The 23,013-nt window shown below is 47.7% G+C and overlaps 1 protein-coding gene across 2 annotated transcripts in view; it reads right to left on the reverse strand.

Annotated features, from left to right (window-relative positions):
• Positions 1-15,859, reverse strand: part of NDE1 (nudE neurodevelopment protein 1) — a 35,562-nt gene extending 19,703 nt beyond the window's left edge. Inside the window, exons 1-4 of one of the 2 annotated variants that reach the window (XM_068968259.1) lie at positions 15,800-15,859; positions 6,644-6,770; positions 4,693-4,846; positions 264-412 (exon numbers count right to left, since the gene is read on the reverse strand). In XM_068968259.1, the coding sequence (XP_068824360.1) occupies positions 264-412; positions 4,693-4,846; positions 6,644-6,726 (386 nt within the window). In that variant the 5' untranslated portion in view covers positions 6,727-6,770; positions 15,800-15,859. Of the gene's footprint in view, positions 1-263; positions 413-4,692; positions 4,847-6,643; positions 6,771-9,418; positions 9,535-15,799 lie in introns of those variants that run through there. The other variant, XM_068968260.1, reaches the window with a different exon arrangement.
• Between the last annotated feature and the right edge of the window lie 7,154 nt (positions 15,860-23,013).

The following is a 23,013-nucleotide window of genomic DNA, read 5'->3' on the forward strand; positions in this document are numbered from 1 at the left end:
CAGTCTTAGCCTAAATGGCATTTCCTTTGAGAAGCCTGGCCCAGCATCCTCCCCGCAATGGACAAATGAATATGAATATCTCGGATCATATGCCCCCACAGCACCCTGGACCTGCAGCACTTTCTGCTTGTTGTCCATTTCCCATGAGGCTGTAGAGCCCAAGGGCCCTGGCTCTGCTCTCTGCTGAATCCCCTGCCCTTGACACAGTGCCTGGTGCCCAGAGACAAAAGGATCCCAGACCTCCTTTCTCCTTCCCCACATACCGTTTGGCTCTCTCCAGGTCATCGTTGGCTTGCTCCAGCTCTCTGATGTACTTCTGCAGTTTATCTTTAATGGCTTTCGTCTGGGCAAGGTCATCCTCTAAGGCTGAGATCTGCCGGTAGCCTTCAGAATGCTGTGTTTTAAACTTCTCCTGAAGGACAGAATCGACACTGAGTGAATGACTTAAGACTCCCAACAAGGATGTTTATTTCCTTTCCCCGTCGTCTCCTTAGGACGCTGAAGGTCAATCCTAGGACGTACTCTCTCCCATTGCAGTGCACGTGTGTGGTTCCTAGCCACTAAGCATCCGTTCCTCCCCTCTGCATAGCCTGCTGGCACCCCAGTTTCTTGAGGACCTCTTGCAGCCTCCACCACTGCCAGGGGACAAGCCTAAGCTCAGTCACAAGAACCTTCTGTCCACAGACATGGGCTCTTGAGCAAGTGAGGGATGATGGGGGGAGCCAGGGGCTGTCAAGCTGTCCAGTTTCGAGTACTTCCTAAGCATCTGTCTGTACCTGGCCCCCTCCCACAATGGTCCTCGCCACCTCTGGTGTCCAGAAGCCCCCAACCATCTTAAGCAGTCATTCTGTCCACAGCCATAGAAAGCACCATCAACCTCTCCGAGCCTGACCCACAAGGGCCATACTGACGCACTTCACGTGACATCCCTGGGTTACAGGGACAAGGGCAGGAATCACAGTGACTTTGGTGCTCATGCCTCACAGTCAAGAGCGGGACATCGCTGACTCAGTTCAACGCCTGTTCTGACTTTGTGACCCAGGATGCCCTCCCTGTGGCATGGGGTATTTAGAAGGAACTTGGGCACCTCTGGGGGAGGGAGGCAGAGAAGGGGAGGCAGGGGAAGGAAGGAGGAAGGGAAGAGAAGAAGGAAAAAACCATAAATATTGTTTTCACCAGAAGTTTAGTGTGACCCGGCCGGTGCTTCCCGAGGCAAGGAACAGCCCAGATGAGGTCTCAAGAATCTGTTGCCCCCCAGTGACAGCAGCTAATGTATACTGTGAACTTCCCCGGTGGCTCAGTGGTAAAGAATCCGCACCAAGCAGGAGATGGGGGTTCGATCCCTGGGTCAGGAAGACCTCCTGGAGCAGGAAATGGCAACCCACTCCTGTATTGTTGCCTGGAGAATTTCATGGACAGAGGAGCCTGGCGGGCTACAGCCCATGGCGTCTCAGTAACTCAACGACAACAGCATTTACTGCAGGCATTTACTGCGCAGGACACCCCTCCCGCTGCCTGACTGACCGCCATTTCCGAGGTGTGAGAACGGAGACTCAGGCCCATCGTCAGTCCAGAGTCAACCAGGACCAAACGACTGAGCAAAGACCCATCCTGGGCGACCCGGGCTCGTGCTCTTGGAACGACGACACTCAACGGCCCTGGACCACTTCCACCTTGGTTCACAGAGGAACTGATCACACGCGTGTGCATACACACTCACACACTCCCATTCTCTCCCTGTCTGGCTCCACTTTCAAATTATTTTCTGTCATCCAACAATCTCACCACCTTTCCCTCATCCACAAACAGGAACGAAGACACTCCCTTCCGACAGGAAGTCTAATGTGAAAGTGAAAAAAACAAGCCCATTCCTCTTCTTCACTCAGTCAGCCCAGTACACAAAGCTGTTGCTAGAAACAGTCTGGAGGCTCTGGGGAGGGTGAGGTAATGGTGCCCGGAGCCAGAAAGGCGTGGCCAGAGCCATCGCAAGAGAAGGGCCTCAGGACAGACGGTTACAGGGCCAGGACAGGGCTGGGACCTCGCCTCCTCATGCCACTCAGCCCCCTCAGATACTCCACTTCCTGGCCATGAGCACAGGAAGCGTCTCAGCTCAGACAAGCAGGGGCTGAGCGGGCCCAGGCTGGGCGAATTCCCAGGCGTGGCTCAGATCGCTCCCACCCTTGGCCTGGGTGCACTCTCAAAAAGAAGAACAGGAGAGTACAGGATCCAAGGCCATTAACCTAAATTCCTACACGGGTTCCCAGAGGACGCGGTGAACGGGCTTGTCCAGCAGCACACAGATTCAAATGATGTCCTTTGAACTTGGGGACATGAAAAAGCTGTTGGGCTTTCATCTGGGGCTAATTATAATAAACTGTCAGCTGATGGAGGCATCAATAGACGCTCTGTTGGATCCCTTACAAGCTTTTTTATTCATCTGGCGATGAATAAGCCAGTTGTCAAGGAGTCCGACTCAGTTGAAGACTTTTCTCTTAGGTGACAGAAATATGTGCCAGGGGTCGTTCTTCACTCTGAGGTCATCCCCTTCCTCACCATGTGGCTCACAAACCTCACAGAGAGGTCTTCTGCCAGTTCAAGAGCTTGGTCTGGAAGTGCCTAATTACTTAGCAAATGCGTATTTATCAGCATCTGCGCGGGTCCTCCTACCCTCTCCAAACCATGGTTCAAACCACCAGTCTTTAGGCCCTAGGCCCCCTTCAGTGTAAAAGCTGTAATGGTTCCCCAGTGCCTAGGGCAGCAGTCAGCCTGTTAACAAAGTAAGTGATGTGGGCCAGGTGTAACCCACAAAAGACACTCAGCCCCTGATGTCAGAGCTGGGGAGATGATGGGATAGTAGCTGGGATTGGAGTGACCTTGCTCTAAACAACCACGACTCTGCCTTTTGCAGGTATGGACGAAGGCCAAGCTGGGGTGGCAGGAGCCGCCAGAGGACGATCAAAGGAAACTGAAACTCCAAGTTCTTACAAAAAGCCTCACAATTCTGAATGCAGATATTAATATTTTTTTAAAAGACCACTAAAGAGATAAATGTTGCTATCAAAAGAATGAACCATAAGCAAACCCTCACCTCTAGTTAACAGCCTACTGCAATATTTACAGAGAAGCATGCAGAAGTTGGCGATTCACTTTGAAATGCACTGGGAAGACAGATTGATGGATGGACAGATAACAAAGAGCAAGTGTGGCAGAGGTCGCTGGCAGAGCCTAGGATGTACAGGTATTCACTGGGAAATTCTTTCAACCTGACTGTGTGCTTGAAAGCTTTCATGATAAAATGTTGAGTGAAAACCACCAAAGGCTTAAGCAAACAACATCTATAGGCCAGACTAACCTGTGGATGGCCAGTCTGGGCTCTGTGGTCTACACCATTAAAGCTCAGAGTCCACCGTTCAGCTTCCAAAGTCTGTGGAGTCTTTCCTATGCTACTCCTCATCCCTCACTCCCCAATCCATCTGCTCACCCCACTTTCTCCTGTGTGCTGGTAAACCCAGATCCCTAAGGTCCACCTGACGTTCATTCTTGCCTGTGTCTGAGCATCTTTTCGCTAAATGCTTCTGGCTCTCAGGTTTGTCTTCCCCACGAGGCTTCCAGGGGCAAAGGGTACACCTCTTTCCTGTGCATCACACCTAGCTCTGGGCTCACACTGCAGGACCTTGGCTCTTTCCCCACTGTGGCTCATCAAAATAAATATGAGCAGCTCTGTTTTTTAAAAAAAGACAAGAAATTAAGAAAAAAAAAAAAAAAAAAAGACACGCAGGCCCGCTGGGGCCCCACCCAGACTTCCTGAGAACGAGACTCTCAGGGTGGGGTGGGGCCAGGCCTGTCTGATGTTTACAAAGCTGGCCAGGTAACCCTGCCTGGCAGTGAGAGCCCAGAGCCGTCTCTTAGGTCAATGTAACACTTCGTGATCGTCTGCTAACCCGTACAGAGTGTCCAGTCTTTACCCCTCAGAGCAATGGTTCTCCAGATACTCGGCAATGTCTGCAGATACCTCTGTGGTCACCACCTGGGGCAGGAGGCGCTACTGGCGTCAGGTGGGTGCAGACCAGGGATGCTGTTGAGCACCCTGCAACGTAAAACTCAGCCCTGACAACAGAGTCGTGTGGCTTCAAATGTCAACAGAGGCTGAGGAGCCTGAGTTCTGTCCAACAGAACTTTCCATAATGATGGAGACGTTCTACAGCCTCTGTGTTCACACTGACGCCCACTAGAGATAAGTGGCTACAGGAGCTACCATTCCAGACAGCATAACCCTGGGCCTTATAACAATCAGCAATTCCAGCCATGATCCATACTCTAGAAAAGTCTACCTTCCACATGTGCTGTGGGATTGCTAAGCATGACCATGGGACACGTGTGAGACCTGTCTCTTTAGTTCAGTTCAGTCGCTCAGTCATGTCCAACTCTTTGCGACCCCATGGACTGCAGCACGCCAGGCCTCCCTGTCCATCACCAACTCCCAGAGTTCACTCAAACTCACATCCATGGGAGTCAGTGATGCCATCCAACCATCTCATCCTCTGTCTCTTACAGGGGCATTGGGAGCTCAAGTGCCCCACATGCCCACAGTTCTAGGGGTGGGAGGGGGCCACACCCACAGGTTCCCTTCTCTGGTCACGGGCACTGGACGCCCACCCACACACCTGGGTATGTCTCCCCTCACCCCCTCACCTTGATGGTCTCCAGCTCCATGCGAAGGTGGTTGTTTTCCATCAGCAGGTCCCTGTTTTTGCTCTCAGTTTGTTGCAGCTGTGTCTCCAGTTCCGCCTCATATTCCCGGCTTTCCTCCTGGAATTCCCGGAGCTCCTCTTGTGTGTTCTCTGCCCTGCAGGATTCCCAGATGTCAGCTCATCACTGAGCGCTTATGCGTTGCTGAGTGTTAGACATGGATCTGCTCTTTATTCAACTGCCTTTTGAGGCAGGAACTGTCATTACTCTCATTATACAGATGATGAGGTCATCTGTCTCAAGGTCCTGCCAGGAGGCGCTAGTGGTAAAGAACCCACCTGCCAATGCAGGAGACCTAAGAACCGAAGGTTCGATCCCTGAGTCAGAAAGATCCCCTGGAGGAGGGCATAACAAACAACGCCAGTATTCTTACCCGGAGAATCTCATGGACAGAGGAGCCTGGCGGGCCACAGTCCATAGGCTCACAAAGAGTCGGACACGACTGGAGCAACTGAGCACACACACGCACGTCTCAAGGTCAAACAAGTCAGAAACAGGGCGCAGAGCTGCCCCCAGGTGTGCCTGACGCCACAGCCCTTTCTTAACCAATGCACCGTCCACTCATTCATTTAATGTGTAGTTTCTGGAACCCAAGGTATAGTAAATATACTTCAGACTGTATACTCTCTGCAGAGTTATTTACAAGCAGAAACTGGACATAATACAAAGGTTCACTTACCATACCACTATCTAGGGTCCCTGCTCCATATCCCAAACACCCAATTCTGGCTTCTCAATCCTTAAAATTCAAGGCTTTTTTTTTTTTTTTAACAAGCCCTTCCCTGGTGGCTCAGATGGTAAAGGGTCTGCCTTCAAAGCAGGAGACCTCGGTTTGATCCCTGGGTCAGGAAGATTCCCTGGAGAAGGAAATGGCAACCCACTCCAGTATCCTCGCCTGGAAAATCCCATGGATGAAGGAGCCGGGTAGGCTACAGTCCATGGGGTCGTAAAGAGTCGGCCAAGACTGAGAGACTTCACTTTCACTTTAAATCAAACTAAGAATAAAGACATCAGAGGAGCCTCAGAGGAGCTGGTATAAGACCTGCCTGAGCAGATTACAAGAATCCATGAGAAACAATGAAAGAAACAATGTTACGCACACACCCACAGCTCCCAGATAGGGGCAGTGAAACACTGGTTTCAAATTTAAAAACTTGTAACAGCCTAGACTGCTAACTATAGTGAGTTCTTTCCCACACACCTGAAGGCTGACCAGATAAGGCATCTGGGACTTGATAAAATACTGCCACAATTTGATACTCTCTAAAAATGTGTTAAGTTCAAATCATAGTTATTCCTAAAGTGTCACACCCTATTAATAGAGTGGTACAGATTACTGGGATATGCCAATACCTAAGATAAAAAAAGTCTGAATGTTAAGTTTTTCATAGCTTACTTATCTTGAATAGTATAACTTTGGAGGAACTAAGGTGATTGGCAGTGGAAAGAATCAGAACATGAGAAATTCCTTAAAAATTTATTGACTTAAATAATTTTGCCTATATTACAAAATAGCAACAATAAAAAGAAACTGTTTACACTTAAAAAAAAAAAACAACAGACAAACAAAAAACTCTGCCAGAAAATAAGCTGGGAAGTAGCGCAGCCTTTTGCTTAGGACCCCCTAGGCTCTGGGGTTCAAATCCCAGCTCTGCTGCCCCCGCCCCCACCCAACCCGGCTGTGTGCCCTCAAACAAGGTACTTGCTGTCACTGAGGCTCAGACCTCATTTGTAAAATGGGGTGAGAATGGTTTCTCTACGGGCCATCATGAAGATTTAATTGAAATGATGTATGTTCAGTTCGTCACAGGGCTTGGCACACAGCAGGCCCACAGTAAATGTTCCCTGCCATCACTGTGAGAAGAAAACGCAAGGTGAACTTCGGGGAACTGACCTCTGCTTGTAGGTCATAGCCAGGTCTTTCCAATAGTTGGCTTCTTCCTCCTCGGAGCTGAAGGTCTTGCCCGCGTCCGCCATTGTGGAAAGGAGGAGAAGAGTTCACTCTTCTTGGTGCATAATGTCTAGGAGAGAAAGTTTTAAAGCTATTACCCACATCTGGTTAAACAGCTGATCTTTAATGGGGGGGGAGGGAATTCCTCAACTTTATGTTGGATTAAATGTGGCAAAAAAAAAAAAATTGCCAAAAAAATTAAAAACTAAACCCAGACAAACTACAGTCCATTATTTACATTACATTCATTATATTATATTACAATATGTTACATTCCAAGGATGGATACACCTACCAGGATTTGCTGATTTTACTACATTGGAGGGAAGAGGAGAGCAGGGCAGCTTAGGGGTTCTCATCTAGACAACCAGGTGCTCCCACCATCCCCATCACCACAGATGGAGAATGTCAGAAGCGAAGTCTGCAGGGTGAGGGGATACTTGACACCAGCTTCGGACACTTTTAGTTGGATTTGCCTGTGATCCATCAAGATTGCACACCGGATCTGAAACTCGGGGTGAAGTCCAGGCTAACAACACAAATTTAAGAGTCATGAGTTGGGAGCTGGTTCTTCCCTTTTCCTTGTGACTGAACCATCGGAGAATCAACTGAGGATTATTTATGGAACTCTGAGGAGTGCCAGTATCTGAAAGCTGAGCAAAGAAAGAAACGATGATGGAAGGAGACAGGGGAGACAAGTGAGAGAGATGAGAACCAGAAAGTGACTACACTGGAGGAGACAGTCTCCAGGGGAGAATGGGGAATGAAGGTTCCATGGTATCCGAGATGCAAGAGAGAAGCTGGTAAGACGAGCTCTGGAAAATATCCACCCACGAGACTTGGTGAAATGTTGGTCACCGGTGATGTAAGCAAGAATGGTTTCAACACCAGGAGGAGGGATAGAGGGGGTGGAGGAGTGACTAGGAGGTGAGGAAGAGGAAGTAAGACAGGATTTTGGAGAACTGGGTGTGAGAAGAAAGGAGACAAATTAGAGTCCCTTGGACAGCAAGGAGATCAAATCAGTCAATCCTAAAGGAAATCAACCCTGAATATTCACTGGAATGACTGAAGCTGAAGCTCTGATACTTTGGCCCCCTGATGTGAAGAGCAGACTCACTGGAATAGACCCTGATGCTGGGAAAGACTGAAGGCAGGAGGAGAAGGAGGCAGGCAGCAGAGGATGAGATGGTTGGATGGCATCACTGACTCAATGGACATGAGTTTGGACAAACTCTGGGAGACAGTGAAGGGCAGAGAAGCCTAGCGTGCTACAGTCCATGGGATCGCAAACAGCTGAACTCGACCTTAGTGACTGAACAACAGAGGGGAGTGGTGATAGGCTCTGAGAATGCTGAGCTATCCAGGACAGAGGTCAGGAACAGATTTCTATTTAACAGTTCTCAGTCCTTGGACTCCTTGCTGATAGCGCTTCTCAATGTTAATAGCTTATTTTCTCAATTTGTTTAAGACTCTGAGTTTGTCAAAAGGTTATTAGGAATCCAAATGAGATTCCTCCAAAGTCGTTTCTTCCCTTCAAGATAGCTCACGGTTCTGTCTTTGGGGACAAAAGAAGGAACACAACCCCCAACCCTGCAAGATATAACTAACAAGCCGAATATCTAGGTAGAAAATACCCTGTATGCGAGACAGCAAAAGAGACACAGATGTATAGAACAGTCTTTTGGACTCTGTGGGAGAGGGAGAGGGTGAGATGATTTGGGAGAATGGCATTGAAACATGTATAATATCATATAAGAAATGAATCGCCAGTCTAGGTTCGATGCAGGATACAGGATGCTTGGGGCTGGTGCACCGGGATGACCCAGAGGGATGGTGTGGGGAGGGAGGTGGGAGGGGGGTTCAGGATTAGGAACACGTGTATACCCATGGCAGATTCATATTGATGTATGGCAAAACCAATACAATATTGTAAAGTAAAAAAAAAAAAAAAAAAATCATTCCACTAAATAAGTCAGTTTTGACATGGACACGATCACCAACCAAGTGGGTCCCTGGTAGAAACTGAACAACAATACCTACCTCTGAGTAAAGCACTTACCGACAGCTCTACATCTGTTAGGACCTGGATTCACAGCTCTCCCTTCAAATTTCTCGCCCTTCCCTGATTCAGAAAAAACATGCCATGTCCCCACCCACTCCCTTCTGGGGAACAGGGTTTCTCTGAAAGCTTGATCAAAGCAGAGAAGCTAGAGGGAGTAGAAAGTTGTTAACTTGACTTTTTCCCCCAGTCTGGCATCCCTTCTTCCATCTTTTTGTAATAGCACCCCAGTGTTCTCTTGGGGGAACCAACTCTACACTCCTTCCATGGGTTTCAGGTGGACTTGTCATCAGCCACTGTACCTAGGAGATGGCATGTGACTACTCATGCCTCCAGCATCAGTAACAGGCTCAGAGGTGCGCCTATCCCAAAGCTGAGCCCAGCGACGAGGGTGGGCTAACCCAAGCTGAACCAATGACAAGAATGGGCCTAACCCAAGCTGAGCCAATGACTAGATCAGAGGTGGGCCTAACCCAAGCTGAGCCAATCATTGGTTCGGGGTAGACCTAACCCAAGCTGAGACAGTGAGTGTCCAGGCCCAGGTCTTTCAAAGAGCTATCAAGAAAGAAACTCTCTGAAGGTGTAACTAACCTTAGTATAATGATAATTTCACAATATATACATGTCCCAAACCACCATGTGCGACACCTTAAACTTACACCGTGTGAGATGTCAATTATATCTCCGTAAAGCCGGGATCCGTGGGGGATGGAGTGGAGAAGAAACTCTCTTTCCATCAGCGTTCATGGTGGTCATCTCTCTATCACAAGGGAGGAGCCTGCCTGAGAATGAAGCCAAAACAAGACAGCAGGGCCAGGAGGTGGACACCTGGGTCCAGTCATCCCTGACTGAAGGTGAGGAGGGGTAATCAATTTCCTTTCTTGGTTGTACCAGTTAGGCCCGGATTTCTGCTATCAGACAGGCCTAATGAATGTCTGGAGTGAACGATCTTGTTTGCTGAAAGTAGAAAGGATAAGAGCACCTAGAGTATAGATAATAATTACCACGGTGACAGGCAAGGGCAAACCTAATTCTGGTAATCCCTGCTCAAGCCACAAGCTCTAATGAGCCCAGAGCTCATCTAGTATGAGGTCACCAGACAAATGTCTACAGTGTTAAGAGCCTAGAGTCCACACAATCGTGACTGAGTGCTGTGTGGCCACTGATGACTGTGTGGACAGGCTCAACCGCACAGCATCGGGGGAACTCTGCGTACAGGAGGGTGAGAAAGTCAGGAACCAGGAACAGTGAAGGTACACTGACTTTTCCTGCTGCTTGGAAAAAGCTCATGTTCAAGTTCATCATCATGAGTCCCTGCCTACTTCTCTAAACATTTCCTACAGCCCTGCTCCTCACCTGCTTACGGTGCAGTCACACAGCCTTCTTTCTGTTCCTTGAACAGACCAAGCGTGCTCCCGCTTCAGGGCCTTTGCACTGGCTATTCTCTCTGCCTGGAATGCTCCTCCTTCAGATCTCTGCCCGCAGGGTCCCTTCTTGCCATTCAGACCTCAGCTGAACCGTCTTCCCTAGAGAACCTTCTCTGAAGATCCCACCAAATACCTCCTCCAGCCCTTCACTGCCACATTAATCCCTGCTTCATTTTATTTCATCACTTTATGAGCTGTGTTTCTGTTTTTTCTGAAAAAGTTGGCTTAAAACTCAGCATTCAAAAAATGCAGATCATGGCATCTGGTTCCATCACTTCATGGAAAATAGAAGGGGAAACAATGGAAACAATGACAGACTTTATTTTCTTGGGCTCCAAAATCACTGCAGATGGTGACTGCAGACATGAAATTAAAAGATGCTCCTTGGAAGAAAATCTATGACAAACCTAGACAGCATATTAAAAAGCAGAAACACTACTTTGCCGACAAAGGTCCGTCTAGTCAAAGCTATGGTTTTTCCAATAGTCATGTACATAGGTGAGAATTGGACTATAAAGAAGGCTGAGCGCCAAAGAATTGATGCTTTTCAACTGTGGTGTTGGAGAAGAGTCCCTTGGATTGCAAGGAGATCAAACCAGTCAATCCTGAAGGAAACCAGTCCTGAATACTCATTGGAAGGACTAATGCTGAAGCTCCAATACTTTGGCCACCTGATGCAAAGAGCTGACTCATTAGGAAAGACCCTGATGCTGGGAAAGATTGAAGGCGGGAGCAGAAGGGGATGACAGAGGATGAGATGGTTGGATGGCATCACCAACTCAATGGACATGAGTTTGAAAAAGCTCCAGGAGATGGTGAAGGAGAGGGAAGCCTGGCGTGCTGCAGTCCATGGGGTCACAAAGAGTCAGACACAACTGAACGACTGAACAGCAACAACTGGAATATAAGTTTTGAACACAGGGATCCTCACCATCATTTTTTTCCCCCCTAAATTCCCAATGCCATGAACAGTGTCTGGCATATAACAGGCATTCAATAAATGCTTGCAGAAGAAAAGAACACAGGGCAACATAGAGGCTGACCACTCACTGGAAGGGGATGTGAGATTAAGGGAAAGAAGCAAGAGACCCTCTGAAGGCTAGTTTTTGTAAATCCCTAGGATACTTAATGTGTATCTGCATGCTCAGTCACTCAGTCATGTCTGACTCTTTGCAACCCCATGGACTATGGCCCCTTTGTCCATGGGATTCTCCAGTCAACAATACTGAGTGGTTTCCCATTTCCTTCTCCAGGAGATCTTCCCGACCCAGGGACTGATTCTCTCTTGCGTCTTCTGTATCAGCAGGCAGATTCTTTACCACTATGCCATCTGGGAAGCCACCATACACTTAGCCAAATGGCTGAGAAAGGGACTTAATAGGATGCGGAAAAACCTTTCTCGCTCAGCACCTGAGTGGCATCTCAATGATGGGAAGGGGCTGAAGGACAGGGTGTCATGTTGGAAACTACCCATTTCCCAGGTTTTCATGATAAGGAATATTCAGTACAGTTACTGGATAATAACCTTCATCCTGCAGCCTTACCAAAGACGAGTTTCAGAAAAGGGCACTGTTATCATGGCCAGCGAGGCTTAGGACTTAAGCCTCAGTAAAGAAATGAAATTGAGCTGTTTTAGGAGGCACTTCCACTGTGGTTCTAATTACAACCCCTGCATTTTAAAAACACCCCTGAGGGAAGAAGAAGATGATGCTCAGGGCTAAGAGGAAAGAAATAACAGCTCAACTTCATTTTCTTCTGAAACACCACACTTAAAAATCTAAACCTTTATTTTTTTCCACTTGGAAATATCTCAGAAAAGTTCTAAAAGGCATTCTTGTCTGCCACAGACAGCAGGCAAGATGACTGGCAAAGGTTCCCCTTTCCCAGCATTATTTACTCGAGTTTATCATCACCTTCTGTTTGTGGGGTGCTAGGCATTTAATACGTCATTTCCAAACAACTTGACCCTTTCTGTTTACCTCTAAGATGCTGGAGAGAGTGTGTGTGTGTGTCTGTGCACGTGCTAAGCCACTTCAATTGTGTCTAACTCTTTCTGATCCTATGGACTGTAGCTCACCAGGCTCCTCTGTCCATGGGATTCTCCAGGCAAGAATACTGGAGTGGGTTGCCATGCCCTCCTCCAGGGCCTCTTCCTGACCCAGGGATTGGTAAGGCAATCACTGGGCTTCTTGGGAAGCTGGAGCAGAAACATTACATGTCTTGCCCATCTCCACAGATGCAAAGGAGTGAGAGAGGCAAACCAGACCCAAGTGCAAGGGAGACTTTGAATTCAAATTCAAGGTCTCTTTGGGGTTGCCGATAGACTGCATAGAAGTCAGATTCAGTTTTGGGGCCAAGCAGTCTTTTAAAAGGCACTGTGACAGGCAGGCGTCAGTGCGTAGTCATAGCATACACTTTATACCCACTGTCTTCAAGCTGGATAATGCATGCATTTATTGCATCTGTGTCAAGAGACTGAGCTTGCTAACTTGCATTCTCAAGACACCATCCTGCCACATCCTGTCCCAGCAGCTCTGTGAGCAAACCTGCTGGCACCTCAAGTGTATGTGCTACAGCACGCAAGCACAACCTGGGATCTAGTGGTCCCAGAGGTATTTATTTTCTGTTCTGGATAGCTTAGATCTATTACTCTTACAAAAGCGTTTCAGCAAGCTTTTTTTTCGGCACGTTTTCCATGATCAAACTTATTAAGAAAGTCTGAAAACACACTTGAGACACACACCTTTGATTTCAAAACTCTAGAAAAGACAAAGCAGTCTTTCTCAGCTCTGCTCCGAGTGAAGAAAGCCAGCACAGCTGGTCAGGAGCAATCCACACCTACAAACCATCAGGGATTAACTTCTCCACCCCAAGCACACTCCTTCCCAATCAAAACACATGGGAGAGGGGGAGAAAGAAGCTGCCAAAGGCCAGCACAGGTTCCCACAGCTTCCACTTTATGACGCAGGCTTTACATTTTGCATAAGTGACATCACTGGGGCAAAATCAGTCAAGAGTCAGCAAGTCTGACTTCTGTCTCAGTGCTTTCAAAGTCTGAAATGATCTACCCACAAAAAAAAACCTCAGCAGGCATGCAAGGACATATGCCCAAGGGTGTACACCATCACTGAGGGTAATGATGAGGGGGAGCTGGATAAACTTAACTGAAGACTGATTGGAAAACTGTGCAGTTAAGAATTAAGAGTAATGATACGGAAGAAAGTTTATGTTAAGAAAGTGCCATTTTTCTAGTGTGTAGCACAGGGAACTCTGCTCAATGTTATGTGGCAGCCTGGATAAGAAGGGGGGTTGGGGAGAATGGACACATGTATATGAGTCCCTTCGCTGTTCACCTGAGACTACCACATGCTGTTAATTGGCTGTAGCCCAATTAAAAAAAAAGTTTAAAGTGTAAAAAAAAGAAAAAAGTGCCATTTTTGTTTGCAAATGTACCTTCCGCTGTGAACATAAACAGAAAGGGTCTGGAAGGAGGTACCAGAATGGGAGTAAGGCAGACACTAAGATGAGAACTTGTTCCTGACACCTACTACAATAAATGTTTTTTACAATAAGCATATATTGCTTTTGAAATCCTAAGGAGCTTAAACGTGAACAACAACAAAAAACCCAGAAAGCTACTGTCCGAGGAGAATTTTATGCTACTGAACCAAGGTGCCAGAGAACGAGCTTTTCCTACAGTGGTGTATTCTCCTCCATTCCAACACCTACGAAGTACTAGGCACTGCTGAGCATGGCAGACCCAAAGCACCCAAATCAGGACGAGGTGCAAACATTGAACCAGTTGCAGGCACAAACTTTCTGTCTACCAGCACGGTCCTGTTAGGGAATTATCTTGTGAGCAAAGGGAGTGCAATCTCTCTGGCCTTGTACGTTCTAAACCAAAAGAACACACTCCGGAAACAAAAATAACATCCTAACAGAATAAGCGAAGTTAAGAAACTATTATCCAAGATGGGAGAGAACACACCAAGGAGAGGCCTCCGACACTTTAGGAGCATGGATCATCTGCATCTAATCTGACACAAAAGACACACCAAGAGGAAAAATTCAAGTTTCAAAAGTGGTGAAATACCCATGGTGGAGGGGGGGAGGTCAGGACTGGTCAGAGATTAGATAATAGGTGGCTCTGAGAGTCCCAGGACTACGACCCAGGGATCGAACCCAGGTCTCCCGCATTGCGGACAGACGCTTTACCGTCTGAGCCACAAGGGAAGTTCAAAGGACCCTACCCACATCCTATGCTTCCCCGGTGCCCCAGATGGTAAAGAATCTGCCTGCAATGTGGGAGACCCGGCCGGGGTGGATCCTGGGTTGGGAAAATCCCCTGGAGAAGGAAATGGCAACCCACTCCAGTATTCTTGCCTGGAGAATCCCATGGATAGAGGAGCCTGGTGGGCTACAGTCCGTCAGGTCGCAAAGATGTGGACACAACCGAAGCGACCTCAGCACGCAGCATACACAAGCGACTCATTCACTCACACACACACACACACACACACACACACACACACACACACACACACCCTACAATGCCATCCTTTCCTAGAATACATCAACAAAACTCACAGAGAAAATCTGAAATTTCTGTACAGCACAGGCTGCATAGGCCATTTCTTTAGAAAGGAATTTAAAGGGACCTACAAGTAGAGAGAGTCACAGCCAGGTACAAACCCTGGACCAAGAAATCAGGGAAGGTCAAGCCCTCAGGAGACAATGAACTTGAGAGGACTGGAGAAGATAACCTTAGGTTCCCCCAAAAAAGCAGTGCCCAGAGGGGTTTCCTATGACCTCAGAGAGGCAGGTAAGCCCAGTCACCGCATTCAAGCTCTAGAAGAAGCGTTTTCATCCTTTATCCAACCCTTCCCCAAAGTGCTGTCAAGGGAAATCTGAGCCGTCATGCAGCAGAGGTCTAAGAAAGGCGGAGGGAACAAGACCGTTCCAAACACGTTCCCAAAGGGAGGGGAGTGCCAAGGAGGGGGTAGGTTTTTGGAAAGAGGACTCCGCCGAGGGTGGCAGCGGGGTGGGGACGTGGGCAAGCATGGGGACGGCGGGGGGCTACGAGGACGGAAAGGGAGGTGGTGGCAGCAGGAGCAAAGGGCGAGGGCTGCGGGGCAGAAAACTGAGCGAGAAGGGAGACCAGGGGACTCTAGGAAGGATGTCGGGGTGGCGGGGGGTGGAAGGGAACAGGGCAGAGCAACCGGGCTCCGGGGACCCGGGACGAGCAGAGCAGAAGGGCCCAGGAAGTCAAGCAGGGAGGGGAGGGCAGCGGGGTCGGAGAGAGGCGAGCGCAGAAAGAGAAAGAAAGTTGGCGAAAGGGTGAAGAGCCGGGCGTGCAGGACACAAGGGTGGGAAGGCACAAAGTTAGGAAGGGAGGCTCCGGAGAAGGGAGATTTTTCGAGCCCAGCGCCCGGGAAGCGACGCCCAAGTGAGGGGCGCGCCAAGTTCCCTGCACCGCGCCGGCGGGTGGTCCCGAGAGCGCGGCGGGCGCCGGGCGGGCAGAAGAGTTTCCCCGCGGCCGTGGCGATGATGAGGACGGCGGCGATGGCAGCCTCCGAGCAACCCTTACCCCGGGGGCCGCAGCTCCGCACTTACCGGCTCCGGCTCTGCGGACCAGCGGCGGCGGCGGCGGCTGCTGCGGCTGGGGGGCGGTGCAGCCCCGGGCCTCCGGCCACCGCCCCCGCCCCCGCGCCCGCGGCCGGCGTTGTCCATTGGCTGCCGCGCCCCGGGACCGCGTCCCCCGCGGCCAATCAGCGCCGAGCAGCGCCTTTTGGAAACTTTTTTCCCCAGGTCCCGGGCGCGGCGCGGCCACGCGGCGGCCCTAGGCGGGCTGGCGGGAGGGGTTCTGGGAGGCTCCCGCTGCTGGGCAGGGTTCTGGCCGAGCTTGGAGGCTGCGGGCTGCTCTCTAGACACCGGGGGGAACTGGCTTGGACTTGCGGGCCACCTCAAGAAAATATGACTCCCTGCCCTTGACCCCGATTGCGTTTTCCTGTTCTTGGATTTTCTCCGAAGCAGATAGAACAAAGATCTACGTCCGCTTAGAGTAAGCAATGTCCCAGGTCCTTCCCAGAACTTTACAACCAATATAAAAATTTCGACATCATTATCTTCTGCAAAGGCAGCAGAGCTCTTTTTATAGGGATTTGTTTTGGAACCTGGCCTTGAATCCTAGCTCTGCCCCTTAGCAGCTGTATGATCTTGAGCAAGTTCAGTCAGTTCAGTCGCTCAGTCATGATGCGACCCCATGGACTGCAGCACGCCAGGCCTCCTGTCCATCACCAACTCCTGGAGTTTACTTAAAGTCATGTCCATTGAGTCGGTGATGCCATCCAACCATCTCATCCTCTGTCGTCCCCTTCTCCTGCCTTCAGTCTTTTCCAGCATCAGGGTCTTTTTCAATGAATCAGTTCTTCACATCTGGTGGCCAAAGTACTGAAGCTTCAGCTTCAGCATCAGTCCTTCCAGTGAACATTCAGGACTGATTTCCTTTAAGATTGACTGATTTGGTTAGGGCAAGTTAATGCTCTGTGATTTACTTTCCTCATCTATAAAATGGGATTTGTGATAGGATTTACCTCTAGGATTATGCAGAGATGAAATGAGTTCACTTAGCATTTGTAAAACGTTTAGGACAGTGTCTCAGCACACAGTTAAGTACAATCTATGCAGGAGTAGAAGGGGGCAACAGAGGATGAGATGGTTGGAGAGCACTATCGACTCAATGGACATGAGGTTGAGCAAACTCTGGGAGATAGTGAAGGACAGGAAAGTCTGGCATTCTGCAGTCCACGGGGTGGCAAAGAGTCGGACACAACTGAGTAACCGAACAACAAAAAATGTAGGTAGTAATCATGATTTTTTTTTGTTTTAGTGGTCCCTGGTAGCTCAGTAAAGAATCTGTCTGCCATGCAGGAGACCCAGGTTCGATTCCTGGGTGGGGAAGTTCCCTTGGAGAAGGAAATGGCAACCTGCTCCATACTCTTGCCTGGGAAATCCAATGGGCAGAGAAGCCTGATGGGCTACAGTCCATGGGTGGCAAGAGACAGACACCACTTTGTGACTAAACCACCACCGTCTGTGTCAGGCATAATACTAATTTCTTGATGTGAGTTTCATAGCAGTCCTACTTGTTCATCAAGTAGGTTTATAAATTTTTACTGAGCACTCACTTATAGCACAATAAATGTCAGACAAGACACCTGTCTTCAAAGGGCTTGTAGTAGTAAGAAAGGACACTAAATCAGCAAACAGAAAATGTGAAATAATTTCAGATGCTAATTAGTGCTATGAATAAAACAAGGTCATGTAATAGAAAGGGGCTGGGAGAGGTCCCTTCAGATAGAATGTCAGGAAGGCCAGGTTACAATGGAGCTGAGACCCAGACGATGACAACCACAGGAAAGAACTTTTGTTGTCTTCATTTTAAAGATGAGAAAGCAAGAGGGTAGGAAGTTTAAATGCATTGCCCAAGGTCTCACAATTAGTAAAGAAATCAGGCTGTAAAGCTGGGTATGTTTGACTCCTAACCAGCGTTCTTTGTCACGATACTGGAGTTAGCTACTTTGAGGCCTCCGACCAGACATGGAATCCCTCCTGTATCCCCGCCATGGCTAAGAATGGCCTTCAATTCCTCTTTGTTGTTTAGCCACTCAGTCACTTCCACCTCTTTAGCAACCCCGTGGGCTGTAGCCCACCAGGTTCCTCTGTCCATGGGATTCTCCAGGCAAGAATTTTGGAGTAGGCTGCCTTTTCCTTCTCCAAGAGGTCTTCTAGACCCGGGGATGGAAACTGTGTCTTGGGGTCTTCTGCATTGCAGGCAGATTCTTTTACCTCTGAGGCACCAGAAAAGTCCTAATTCTTCGACTCCTTGCTAGTTCCGGAAAGAAGCTCAGAGACACAAAAGGGATCTAGGGTTAAGGAAGGTATCAAAATGTCTTTTAGGAAACATCCATCCTGGCCTCAGATGCTAATAAATGATTTGCATCCTCTTGTCATTTTTGCTCTGTCCTTTCCAGAACCTCACCATTCTGTGAGGTTTCTGGGAGAGAATAATCACCACCACCACCCCCCAACCAGTTAACAAACTGAAACACACGTTGATGGCCTTATCAGTACTGACTAAATGACATTATCATTCAAACTACTTGGTTTTCAATTTTCTTCATTTTTTCCATTAAAAATAAAAGGAAGAAGACATTGAAATGATTATCATTAAATTTCTCTCAGGAATATGCTTAGATAAACGGGTTTGTTATTGGGTAAAACCTTGAAAAAAATGAAAGGGAAATTTTGGTGTACTTAAAAACTTTGTTCTCTTTGTTCAATTTGTTTTCCTTGGAGCATTCAGATATTAATGAGCAGAAAGCTGGGTTTCTCTTGCTTAAATCCTTCCATCATAATTTATCATTTCAAAACACTAACCATAACGTAGAAGTAGCTGGAGGAGAAACGCCTTTTGTGGCAGCTAGATTAATTTAGGAGCTGGATTGAATGTAACAGCCATTTAAGTTGCACAAAAATAAATCTTAGTCTTGGTTTCATAAAGATTATAATATGGACAGGGCAGGTAACTGAGAGGTACTCTTAAGAATTTGCCCAGCAAAGAAATAGATCCACAGAGGCTATGCTAGAGAAAACATATCTTAAGAAAAATGTTAAAAAAAAACCACACCCTTTTACAAGCATCAAATTACATGTTGATGCATAATTGTGTTTCCAAGGGCGAGTGTAGTTTAGGCTAGTTTTCTACAGGAAATAATAAAGAATCATATCTTTAAAAGCTATTTGTAATTCAACCTATTCATTAGCCTTCCATTTAGTATGATTGGTTTGTTTTTATTTACTGTATTTTATTTACCTGTTAACAGCAGGCACAGCTCTGGCAATGTCAGACATGTGTCTGCTCTTTATTTTATGGCTAAATATTTTTTTTAAGCAATTAAAAATTTCATAATTATTTTGCTTCCTTTTATATTTTTAGTTAATACTATCTGTATTCAGAGATACTAGAAAGAATGAAAAGGAGGGAAAAAGTACCTCATTGAGAAGCGAATTTTTGGTACTCTGAAAAAAACGCTAGAAACAGAGTTGTTTTTCATCTGTCCTAATTCCCACTTGGAGAATGCTCCCCACACACAGACACAATGAAGATTTACTCAGCAGTAATAAATACCCGAGCAGGCAGATGATGTGTGAACTTGTCATCAGCCTTCTGGAAAATGGACTACCAGTACAAAGGGTTCTTCAGCTACCTGTTTGATCTTGCCCTCCACAATGCCTGTCTACAAAAAAAAGTCTACAAGGATGTATTAGCTTCCCCTGAAATCTCCCCCACTTAATGTGGATTGCCTAATGAGGTTGCCTCACATTGCATACTAAAGAGAGAAAAAATTTCTCTTTTGGCCATTTTTACCTACTGATCCCTTTGCAAGGTTAACCTGTTCTTAGCAAACTTCGGAAATAAACTTTTACACTGCATTCGACTACTTCATCCTAAACTATGTCTAGATTTAAATATGCGCTTTTTCTCCTAATTTGCAACAGGAAATAGTGAACAGCTGACAGTTGCGAAAAAGTCTGTTTTGCCTACGAAAAAAAAATTTATAATTTCAAATAAAAGTAAAGAATGTGCAGCCAAAAAACCCAAAACACCGCCGCCCCCCCCCCAAAAAAAAACCCCAAACATGGCAAATCTAGCCACTAAAACATAAGCTGTTCCTGGTTTCACAAGGACTTTGCACTTATAAATCTCTTTTGCTCGCCCAACAGATCCCTGGAAAAGTATTCATTTGTAACGAGCTTTGGATCAGGACTTTAAAAAAAAAATCTTTTTTTTTTTTTTTTTTTTTTTACTTAAGTCACGAGGACCTCTTAATTGTTGGTGACACAATCCAGCCTAGTCTTCGTACAGGCTTTATTTTTGCCAGCCGGATAACAATTTCCCGAGGAGCCCTGGCGGCCCGAAGGACCTCGCGGGAAGCCCAGTTGGTAGTTATTTTTATTTTTTTCTGCTTGCCACTAGGTTGCACTAGATGAAGGATGCTATAACAAACAGGCGTCATTTAGTTTAGTTTTTTTTTTTTTTAAATAGGACCATCACGTGACAAGAGCGAGTAAGAGAAAAAACTGCCAAACGATCGGGTTTTTCTTCGAAATCCCTCGTAAATCGCCTTCCCTCAAAAGACCGAAAGGGCTCAATGGTATCAAATCCCGGTTGGCAGCTTTTTTTCCCCGGGTTCCGCCTCACAAGCACCCTAATTCTCCTCTTTGAGGTTCCGTTCCACGCCACAACGATAAGCCAGGATCAAGGCCTCCATAAACTGGGGGTTTTCGCGAAAAAAGCCGAGGTAGCCCCCCGGGAATGTCCCTATTTAGAGGTTTATCGGGAGGGGACTGAGCCTGACGAGGCTGCAGGGCCGCGAGGCCCCGCCCCCCCCGGGGTTCCCAGCACGCCCCGCGCGGGGAGGACACGGCGGCGGGGGAGGGGCGGAGGAAGGGGCGGAGCCATGAGGAGAGAAGGGCGTCGGTTTTGCGACAGGGGAGGCGCGGTGCGGAAGCGGAAGTGGAGGGTGCGCTTGGCGGCGGCGGCGGGAGCTGCGGAGTCGGGAATCAAAACAAAGGGCCTGGGGGGGTGGGGGGAAGGCGGCGGGGCCGGAATGTGAGCGGAGGTGGGGCCGGCGGCTGAGGTGAGTTTGCTGGCAACCCTGGGAACTTGTCCCCGACCCGCTTCATGCTCTGGGCACCAGGCTGGAACGCGGGAGTGTGTCCCCTCCTGCCTATTGCCAGCGGGGGTGGGGGAGGTTGGCTAGACTGGGGAGAAGCCATGGGACCCACCCGTCAGGCCCCCGCCAGAGCTTCGAGTTGCCTCCCTTTCTGGTCAGTTCACGACTGTCATTGTAGCGTTGCTGCTGCCTTTTGAGAGTGTTTGGCTCCCTGACTACACTTGTCTCATTTCTCCCTTGAGGGCCCTTCCAGGTGTGGAGAGCAGCCTTTCTAGAGGAGTGTGTACTGTTGGAAGTTTGAGAGAGGAAGAGAAGGGCTAGTGTTTTTGCAACCACCTCTAACGTTTTGCACCCTCCTCGGTCTATCAACACTCCCTAGATTGCAGCCTTTGGCTTGACCTAGAGCACTGAGTTGTCTTAGGGTTGAGTCACTCCCGCAGATTGTATTGTGGCACTGTGACACACTTTTTAGTTTCCGTGGCACCTTTCTGATACTACCTAGAGCTTTCCAGTTACATCGTTTGCACTTGCCAACATCTCTGAGTATAAATATTCTGTTTTGCATACAGGGAAGTTGAAACGTAAATTGTCGTCCTAGACGTTTATTAAACTCTTCATTCAAGAATTACTGATGTGTGCCAGACAGTGTCCTAGGTGCAGGAGATACAATAATGAATTTAAAAAAAAACAACCCATGATCCATAAGGAAATACTATCCTGGAGTTTATATTTAAGTGAGGGAGACATAATAAAAGCAAGCAAATAAGATAATTTTAGAAAGAAGAGCTGTGAAAAGCAACAGAAAAACTCAGGGATGGGATGGGTAATACTGGGTGTTGAGGACTAGACTAGGTGTGGAGAGAAGGCCATTGCTAAGTTTTCTGCTTCGTTAGTGTCGTTTAATCATATGAAGGTGCTGCTATTATCAGGCCTATTTTACACCTGGGATCTGAGGTTCAGAGAACTTGTGCGTTGTCCAGATCTGCACAGATGGGAAGCAACAGAATTGGGGATTAATACGAGGACAGCCTGATGTCACAGTCTGCTCTCAAGCACTGTCTGAATTCCTTGAAGACTGAAAGATAATGGCGGCAGTGAGACGCTCACTCAAATGACGAAACAGAAGTTGCTTTGATCCCCAAGTTGCTATGACCAAATTACTTATTCCCAGGAGCATTTAGGAAAATTTCTGGGTGCACATTTGTACTAATATATTTTACTTTCTTTTGCTTGCTTTGGATGATACCAAAGGTACCTTGGTTGTGTGGGAAGAAGTGGATAAGCCTGGTTCTCTCTGTTTTCTATTAATAATTGTGTGATTTGGGGCAAATTCCAAAACTTCATTAAGCCTCTGTTTGTTGTTGTTCAGACAGTAAGTTGTGTCTATAGCCAGGCTTCTCTCTCCATGGTATTTCCCAGGCAAGAACATGGCAGTGGGTTACCATTTCCTTCTTGAGGGGATCTTCCTGACCCAGGTATCGAACCAGTGTCTCTTACATTGGCATGCAGATTCGTTACTGCTGAGCCACCAGGAAAGCAAGCCTCTTTTTCCTCCTCATTAAAAATGTGGCCGATTTCTCCCTTGGCTTTCACACACATTTACTGTGGGAAAAAAGATGACATAAATGGATTGCATTTTCTGGTTGTTTCCATCATTGTATCCCTTGTGCCAAGCACAAGCCTACTACATAGCAGATACTAAGTAAATTTTTGCTGAATGAAGAAATAAATGATCTTAAGAAAAATGCTTTAGTTAGCTTCCTCTCAGAATTCGCCTTGAAGAAACTTGAGAGAGCATGTCGAAGTTGTGTGTATCACGAATATCCCAAATTCTTAGGCTCTAGAGAGGAGATTGTTGGAGAAGGCAATGGCAACCCACTCCAGTACTCTTGCCTGGAAAATCCCACGGACAGAGGAGCCTGGTGGGCTGCAGTCCATGGGGTTGCAAAGAGTCGCACACGACTGAGCAACTTTACTTTCACTTTTCACTTTTATGCATTGGAGAAGGAAATGGCAACCCACTCCAGTGTTCTTGCCTGGAGAATCTCAGGGACAGTGGAGCCTGGTGGGCTGCCGTCAATGGGGTCA

The sequence above is a fragment of the Capricornis sumatraensis genome, chromosome 3 (assembly GCF_032405125.1).
Source record: "Capricornis sumatraensis isolate serow.1 chromosome 3, serow.2, whole genome shotgun sequence".
Lineage (NCBI taxonomy): Eukaryota > Metazoa > Chordata > Mammalia > Artiodactyla > Bovidae > Capricornis > Capricornis sumatraensis.